Genomic DNA, 8,940 nt, shown 5'->3' on the forward strand with positions numbered 1-8,940 from the left:
GTTGGGGGCGTCCCATTCCTGGAGAAGAATCCATGGTACCTCCGGGGCATGTAGGAGCTCGTTCCAGAGCTGGCCAGTGGCTCTCTCGCAAGGGCCGCTCCACAGGAAATGCATGATAAGGATATGGAGATCACCTCGATGATAAGCTCCAACATCAGACCATGTTTCAGCTTGAGTCTGCACGAGCCGTCAGCTAAGCTGCATGAAGATTGAACCCGAGTCTACTTGAAGACAGAAAACTTGAAAGCTTCGATTAAATCGTGTTCCGTTATCATACAAAGCAATTGAAGTGTACCCAGAAATCCCGGTCTGCTGAATAAATAGTTACACTGATCCACCTACAAGAAAGTACTATTAGACACTGCCAAGCCACGTTCATGTCTATGTTCTTGCCCGGAAAAGACTTACTATCAGAAGCTCAAGACATGAGCCTTTTTTTTTCGAGGAGACGAAGACCCGAATCAGAAAAAATTTCCTGTCAAAAAACAGAACAGTTGGTCGTTTCTATGAATCAACTACTGATCACATGGTCCCACTTACCAACCACTGTGCGGTCTGCACACGACTGGATCAAGCCATTCAAACTCTGATAAAATATTTTCAAAAAACGCACAAAATCAAAATTCACAAATGCTTACCAGATAGAGCCTTGTAGAACAGTCGTTCATTGCTTGACTGTGGGCTGAAGCTGCCTCAGCTTGCAGGGCATCTCGCATCATCATCGCATCAGCCCTCACCACTCCATGCAAGGCACCAAAATCCTGTATCACTGCAGTAGTTGCACTTGCAGAAGCAAGACTGTGCAGTAGCTATTACTAGCATCAAGCAGGATTGCACATCATGCACACTACTCGCACATCATGCTTGACGCTGGCAATAGCTACTCCCAAATCATGCTTGAGGCTGGAAAAATCCTGCTTCAGGTTGGTAGTAGCTGCTATGAAGTCCTGTTTGAGGATGGAGGTAGCTACTCCAAAGTTCTAGTTAAGCCTGAAAAGGTCCTCCTTGAGAGCTCTATGGAGAGCTTGCAGATCCTCCTTCACTACTCCCCTGATTGAAGAAGCCATGGTGATGACGCTCTTGGTGATGACGGTAATGAGCGGCAATGCAAACTACCGTAGTGAAAGTACAAACACCCATGGTGATTGCCACAATCACACTCACGTTCACATCCATTCTGATGGGCACAAAACCAGAATAATCAAAACCACCTGCTCACCTGAGCGGAGCTGGAGCGCTAGGGTTGCTGGAGCTGAAAATGAGACCTTGCCTGGCGCTCTGGAAGGCAATGCAGCTGCAAAGGACGAATAAACGAAATCAGCAAGGGGGAGAACATTGCATCAAAAGATGTAATTATCTCTGCTTGAAACCCTTTTAGGGCAACGCCGACTATTAGCAGCATTTCTCCCTGAAAAATCCTATCAAGCCCACTCAAAGAAACGCGATTTTTTTATTTGCAGGTAGACGAGCAGCAGGTACGTGGGTGCAACGCAACCAAAGAGTCGGAGCTCCACGAGATTGGGACAAGGAATCCAAACCCGCCCTCGGTCGCTCTGCGGCAAAAGAACGCACTAGCTTGGATCGCTTTGATCGACGTGCCTTCTTCACGCTTGTGGTGGACAGGTTGCGCAGCGACCTTCCAGCGGCCGTGACGAAGTCCGCCAGTACCTCGTCACTGAAAAGGAAACAAAACTTGTGGAAGTAAGAAAAGGCAGCAAAGATTCACCTGAAGTCAAACGATGGTGTCCCAGTGCTCGAGATATTGAGCTCTTCCAGTGTCGGCCCCCTAGCCACCATGAGCTCACTTAGCAATTTGTCGGTTCACGCTCGCGAGACCGCTGCAGCAATTGGTCGGAGAGTGCTCGGCCACAGAGCCCGAGCTCCAAAGCCTGAAAAAAAAAAAGTTATACATTGTAAACGGAGAGAGAGAGAGAGAGAGCAACCTGGACTCCATCGAGGGGAGAGTTTTCCATCAACTCCTGGGATGAAGATCCGCGTGAGAGGTCCTGCCAGGATTATCTGCACTGCCTTGGGACAAGCTCGTATAGCTTGGACGTAATGCACGGCTTTAAAGCCTCCCGCACCCCTTCCAAGGACTCGACGTGATCGATCTTCTGGCAGAAAAGCTCGATTAGCAGCTTATACCACGCGAAGAAAGTGTGAGAATTCTTGCAAGCTTTGCTCGTCCTGACTATGGAAGCTTACCAGTCATAGTCGTTCTTCTCCGGCTCCAAGCCTAGCAGATCGTTAGGGCTCTTCTGCTGCAGTCGCGGAGCACAGATTGACGGCGAGGCTGGTGGAGCCGCCACCTCCAAAGATCATCGAGTGGCGTGCGCTTCCTTGTTGTCGGCGCTGTAGTCATAGAACGCGCCCTGTGCCGAGCGCGGCCTCCGATCCGGATTCCACCGCCTTACGTTTCCTACGCATCGCTCTCCTGCGCGGTCGCAAGAACCCTAAAATATCGGGAGACGTCGGGTGTTCGATCCTCGGTCACGAGGTTACGTACCATGGGCCACTTGTCCGCTTTCTGTTCGTACAGTGGTGTGACCGGATTGGCCGCGCGAATCCATGCTGCTGCGTGGATTCTCGGTGTAGAGCGGGGCGCTGTTTCTTCCTCCGCGGGCGCACCACGATCACGATCTCTTACCTGATAATGGGCTTCCGGATCGAGGAGTCCAGGCACGGCGCGCCTTCGAAAGGATGGCGCTCCATCTCCTCGACTTCTAGCGTTACTCGATCCTTGGCAGCTCTCTTCGCTGCAAAAATGGTAAAGCCTGACGCTCACGACGTGTTTGATAGTGTTAAATAGCGTTCACTTGGAACATCATGATCCGTGCATATACAGGCAAACTCCCGCATTTCCCGTACATCTGAACGAGCAGATTGCAGAGGACTGTGTTGTTTGTTTGCCAGGACGCATGGATCTCTCTGTGAAGTTGTTTCCCTCTGGCTAAGTCTCTGGTAAGAGCGCAGGATTTCAGCAGCGAGACGTACAGAGCTGGGCTGATGGTGGTGCTAGAAACGCACATCTCTGTCAACTGAATCATCGATCTTATACAGCGCTAGCCTACAGCTTCTATCTAAACTGGTTTTGCGACTTCCATATCAACAATCCGGCTTGTTTCGTCGGTGCTCGTCTTCTTCTTCGGTTTCTTCATCTCATGTAGACGGACAAGTAGGCAATGCTGAGCAGCAAAGTGACGAGTGTAAAAGCAGCACCGACAACACTCACGCCTTGCAGAACAGTGCTGCAACCAGATTCTTCAAACCTTTCCACTTGATAACTGCTGAGGCTGGCCGCCGTGTTCAAGAAGAGCTCAGCGATCACGAAAGAGATCCTGCCAAGTTGATCTTTTAAATAAATGATTTTTTATTTTTTATTTTTTTGCTGAAAATACCAGGAAAGAGTGAGGAGGATAATTGCAGCGATCTTGCATCCGCGTCGATGAAGCGACGAAGAACAGCAAGTGCATTTTGTGGCGGCTGTGGCGGTGATTTGGCCGAGAAGCAAACACACGGCAGCTCCGATAGCTAATCCGCTTGCTACCCCTCCTCTCTTGGGAGTGCATCTGATTCTGGTGTGATCAGATGAAATCTCGTCTTGAATGGTTTCCTACAGCCAATTCAAGGGCGAAGTGAAGGCGGCTTACGTGATAACTTGTGGAGGAAGAACCGACTGAAAGGCCGAACGCGAGGAGATCCAACGCTAATGTAAATGCAGCAGCGGGATAAAGACATAACCTCATTGGATCTTGCAACTGGGAATGAATCAATTGAAGCAGAAGCAGACATTGTCGGTGAAGTTAATTAGTAATTAACAAAATGTTTGCAATGAACATTAAGTAAAACCTATTCTATGAAAATAGTCAACTCTATGTTTTGTTACATTCCACTGAGGAATGCTGTCACAAAGAGTGGCGGTCAAGCTATGTTTCCTCGAGTGCAGTTTGCCGAGCGTATGGGGAATTCTAATCGGTACATAATATTCTTTTCCATACAAAGAATATTCTGGTGCGTATTGTGTCAAGTTTAAGGATTTTATAAAAAAATAATTATTATTTTGTCATCATATATATATATATATATATATATATATATATATATATATATATATATATATATATATATATAACTAAATATAAACTATAATATAAACATAACTCTTCTCAATTTGTTTCATGAAGACTTGTTTCCACCAGTCAGTGCCTCATCGTCAATGAATGCATTGTTATACAGTGACGTGAGCGAATTTGTCTCTCGTAAACTTTGAACTCTTCAACTATTTTCGCTGCTATCTGGTAACAAACAATAGTATACCATGGGAACTGGAAAGCTTCTGGCTCGTCAAGGAGTGTAGCATGTGTTCAGGATGTCCTTGTTCTTTGCAACCTTGGAGTAGGGGGAACCGAAAATACACATGTCAACGATGCTTTCCTGAAAAAACGAACATTAAAAAGTACCAATTTCGAAAGTACCTTTCCAGGAGTCCTGGCACATCAGCGATTTGTGTTGGCCGCTACTTAACTCAACACAGAGTTTGTTTTACCTCTTAGAGCCTCTGCTCTCGAGTCCTAGTCCCGCCACATCAGCGTGTCCTGCCATATCAGCGAGTCCCACCACGTTAGCGAGTCCTGCCACATCAACGATTTTAGCTGGTCGCCACTTAACTCAGAATAACCTTTCTAAAAATACGGTATCCCCAGGCCGGCAAATCCACCACGTAGCCAGCTCTGTCTAGTATCCCGAAAGCAGGGTTCACCAAGTTCTTCAGTAAAGCATCCGAGAACTCCGTATACTGATCAACCAGCAACGCATCTAGTAGGCAAATCGATGATGAGAAGATCAACAGCTCCCTGGACACATTTCGGTAGAGACTTTGCACAAAAAAGTGAACAGTTCAACTTGACCTGTGACTGACAATCCAATCCTTCAGTCCTGGCGGAAAAGGTCTCCCAGCTTTGAAGTACTACTGGACTGCAAGGTTTCCTGAATCTGCATGACTGATTTCCAAACTCCCGTTTCCGTTCTATGGCATCGGCATCCTCAACATATCACCTTCTTCCGATCTGGTGACGGGGCTGAAGAAAAAGCCTGGCCCTTGCTGCCCTTGGTGGCCGATCTTGCTGACTTGATATCCATCTTCACCTGGAGCTTCCTCACAGCACTCTCGTTCTTCCACAATAGCTCTCACCGATAATCCTTGTGTATCTTGTAGCTGGCCATCTCCCATTCCGGACAGCCACTGGGAAGGAAACCCAGCCAGAAAGGACAGTACTACACTTCAAAATCGCTAATGTCACACATGAGCCTGCTCCACATGTTGCGACATCCATCTACTCTTCGAAATTTTCAGGGAGTGCATCATTTTTCCATTTGAAAAACCATAAATAGATAAATATAAATAAAGAAACCAATTAAAGACTTGCCTGAATGTCATTCTTTTCGAACTCAAATAACTGAGAATGTAAAATTGTTGCACTTAACTCCTTGTTCTCACGCATGCTCTGGTACATATCTAGCTCGTGCATCTTCATATACCAGGCCATAAACTCGTATACTGCTTGCCTGTTCGACCTGCAAATGCCATTCCCATTAGCTTTTTTCACAACTTGCTAAGGAGGTCTAAGACCTCCCAACCAAGAGTTCCTTTGCATTTGGTACTTCTTCACCCACCGAGGTCGCTCCTATGAAGATAGATAACAATTAAGTAATATATCAACGAAGCAAAAGAGGACTTCATCCACCTCTATGCTAAGTCCCATTACTCTTTCAATGGCAACAAATTTCATTTTGTCATATTTAAACTTTTATTACACAAGTTCCAATAAACCAGATAGAAACCAGATACCAGGCAGAATAGACTCAGCTTAATTCGCATTGCAAGGTTTCCTTTGTTCCTTTGGCACTAAGTGGTTAGTAGTGTCAGCGCTCTCCACTCTCAATAGGGTACTAAAACAACTGGTACTCCACCCGCCACGTTCGCCCATTATGTCAACCGACATTGCCAAAAGACATACCATCTTGTTTCACTCGACCCTCTCCAAGTGAAATTACACTCTTTGATGAAAACCACCTAATAGAGTTTCATTTGCCTTCAGTGACTTGCATATTCACTAGCGTTCGGTTAGTTATTTCCCCCACAAGCCACTAATCCTAGATAATCAAAAAACTTCGACAACCAGAAATCCACATCTCTCACAGGGACAAGTTCTATCCAAACATGAGGTGGTTTCACTCCACCAAGCCTTTCGGTTATGCCTGCATTTCAACACTTCCACAATCTAATAACTTCAGTTCCATATCTGAGCATTGTGGAGCTCATACACTAAAGGTTATCTGGTTCACCCAGAGCCTTTACAAGCCTACCAATAACCAAGAATTTCCAAAACCACATTACAGGTTTTCAAGCTCTTCAAACTCTCTCTATCGGTAAACTAGTTCTCCAGAGTTTCAGTTAGGTTCTCTAGTTAGCCAGGAAGAAAAACTCTTCCTACAGATTAGCATTCGTTTAGCTTACAACAACTTGCAGCCAGCAAGGAATCTGGATCTTCCAACATGTTTTGAGTTGGTTCATCTGTTTGAAAATAAACTAAAGAAAAGTAAAACAGTCAACTAGTCTCTCTGATACCAAATGTCACGTGGACCCATTTTTGGTACCACGTGTTGCGGCTGCCCTCTCAAGCAGCCTCGACCCACGTTCTGACTTGAACTTTCGAGCTCAGATTATTAACCGCGCGGATGTAACGGGCGACTTTAGGTTTAACACATTTTAGGGTTTGGCGGCTATGGGGAGCTGAAGAAATCACACAACGACGACGAGGGTTTCTTTGATAGGCACAAAGAGATGACTGATCTGCTCACACAGATTGAGGGAGGCCTCAACCGCATCGCTGTAGTGATAGGCCCCAACAATTCAGGCAAGTCCGCTCTGCTCAAGCAGCTCAGGAAGATGTGGGATGCCAGCCCTCTTCTGAGCTGGAGCCCTCTTCTGCAGGAGGAGCCCTCTTCTCATGCTCCTCCTGGGAGCAGGAGAGCTCCCAGGAGCTCTCTTGAGAGCTCCTGGGAGAAAGAGCTCCTGGGAGCTCTCTCTCCCCCAAGAGAGAGAGAGAGAGAGAGTGAGAGAGAGCGAAAGAGAGTGAGCTAAAGGGTAGTTGCCACTAATCTCACATGCTCTTTGTTCTAACTACGAATCAGGAGTTGTGACATTTGTTGTTATGTGTTTGGCGACGAGGTTTGACAGGAATGCATTGGTGTTCTTTTCACCAAAATGCGAACGCCATGAAAAAAACGTTCAACAGTGGAAGTCAATTGATGTGGGGCGCTTTGGTGAAAATAATGCCAAAGCATTCCTGTCAAGCTTCGTCACCAAACGCATAATAGTAAATGCCACAGCTCCCGACTCGTGGTCAGAGCAGAGGGTGTATGAAATTTGTGGCAGCTGCCCTTTGACATTTGAGAACTGTGTGATTGATGTGTTCAGGCAAGAAAGCAACATGGAGGTGGTTCTTGAAGACATGGTGGTGGCAAAGCTGCCCATGATTCTCCTAGGACTGGAGCATGGTCATGGCTGGGAAGAGGCTAACTTCAGGGAGGTGATGAAGCTCATTGTGGCGCATGGTGTAGTTGGGCTGTCGAAGATTTGCCACCGTATCTTCAAGTCAGACATCTCAGAGTGCTGGCGGCAGATCGAAGCAATGCTCTCCTTCAATGTGATACATGTTCATGCGAGGGGACTGGTTTGTGATGATCTTTGAGACTTTGACAGGGGGCCTGCCATGAACTATGATTTCGTCATGGCAAGGTCGCCTACCCACCATGTGGCTATGAAAATGTTTTGTGATGGTGTGTTTGACAAACCGGACAAATAGAAACTGATCATTATCCTTAATATTGATTAATATAGAAATGTGAATATCATATTAGTCCCTCATCAAAGCAACAAAGACAAACTTTTGCAAGCGATTTCAACTTTTGCATTTCCGTCACACAGCCTTGAGTTCCTTCTTGAAAGTCCGCAAGTTTGAGGAGTGAAATCAAAACAGCCAACTCCATTCGGAAATAAACTGTTACAGAGAATCCTTGAAAAGCGCAGAAATATCACATGTTCCTTTACCATACAAAGCAATTGAACCCATTGGCAGCTCCAAAGGGTCTCATCCACCTACAAGAAAGTACCAATTAGACACTGCCAGGCCACGTTCATGTCTATGTTCTTGCCCGGAAAAAGACTTACTATCAGAAGCTAACGACATTTATTTCCGAAGATCCGAATCAGAAAAAAAATTCCTGAGAAAAAAAAAGAACAGTTCATCGTTTCTATGAATCACTGAACCAGCAGCAGCGCCACTTTGCGCTTTGGACACGACCTGATCAAGCCATCCAAACCCTGATCCAGTATTTTAAAAGCCGCACAAAATCTAGATCTGACAAATGCTTACCTGATAAAGGGATGTGGAACAGTCGACCATGACTTGGTTGTGGGCTGCTATAACATCCTCCTTCACTGCATCGTGAAGTGCCTGAAGGTCCTTCTTGATTGCAGCACACATAGCCGCAACATTCACTGCCCCAGCCAGGGAACCAAAGTCCTCCTTCAAGGCACCATGGATCTCATGCACATCCTCCCTCACTGCCACACGAATGCCAGAGGCCATCACCTGGAGATTCTCAGTCACGACTCCCATGCTTGCACGCATGGCAGATGCCAACACCAGCACACAAGCTGTGGTCACGATGCATAGCACACTGATCGCAATGGTGTTAACAAGCACCATGGCAATCAAAAACTCCATCGCCAGGCTTTGCAGCAATGAAATCAAGCTTTGATCAGGGTTTGCAGCAGCTATGCAAAACGCAAATGACGCTTACCAGAATTTCGAGCCACCCGCCCTATCTTCACAAGAACCCTAAGCTAGCGGTCCCTTTTGAAATAAAGGCGAT

General features: G+C 46.3%; 1 protein-coding gene and 1 long non-coding RNA gene across 2 annotated transcripts; both read right to left on the bottom strand.

The window, feature by feature from the left end:
- Positions 1 to 230: 230 nt before the first annotated feature.
- LOC112342350 lies at positions 231 to 732 on the bottom strand. Its single transcript, XR_002990939.1, has 3 exons — positions 639 to 732; positions 409 to 586; positions 231 to 338 (listed from the first exon to the last, which is right to left on the bottom strand). It is a non-coding gene; the product is annotated as an uncharacterized LOC112342350 (long non-coding RNA).
- Positions 733 to 8,229: 7,497 nt separating this feature from the next.
- On the bottom strand, positions 8,230 to 8,899 carry LOC112342341. Its single transcript, XM_024664019.1, has 3 exons — positions 8,869 to 8,899; positions 8,439 to 8,799; positions 8,230 to 8,386 (listed from the first exon to the last, which is right to left on the bottom strand). Exons 2-3 carry the CDS (start codon positions 8,790 to 8,792, stop codon positions 8,324 to 8,326), a joined length of 417 nt encoding a protein of 138 aa, XP_024519787.1. The 5' UTR covers positions 8,793 to 8,799; positions 8,869 to 8,899; the 3' UTR covers positions 8,230 to 8,323.
- Between the last annotated feature and the right edge of the window lie 41 nt (positions 8,900 to 8,940).

Source organism: Selaginella moellendorffii, unplaced genomic scaffold (assembly GCF_000143415.4).
Source record: "Selaginella moellendorffii unplaced genomic scaffold, v1.0 SELMOscaffold_106, whole genome shotgun sequence".
Taxonomy (NCBI): Eukaryota; Viridiplantae; Streptophyta; class Lycopodiopsida; order Selaginellales; family Selaginellaceae; genus Selaginella; species Selaginella moellendorffii.

What these genes read in the sequence shown, in the direction of transcription:
- LOC112342341 (XM_024664019.1), bottom strand. Translation starts at nt 8,792, where the DNA reads ATGGAGTTTTTGATTGCCATGGTGCTTGTTAACACCATTGCGATCAGT. An exon ending in GTTCCACATCCCTTTATCAG is followed by an intron (nt 8,387 to 8,438) that starts GTAAGCATTTGT and finishes ATACTGGATCAG; the next exon opens with GGTTTGGATGGCTTGATCAG.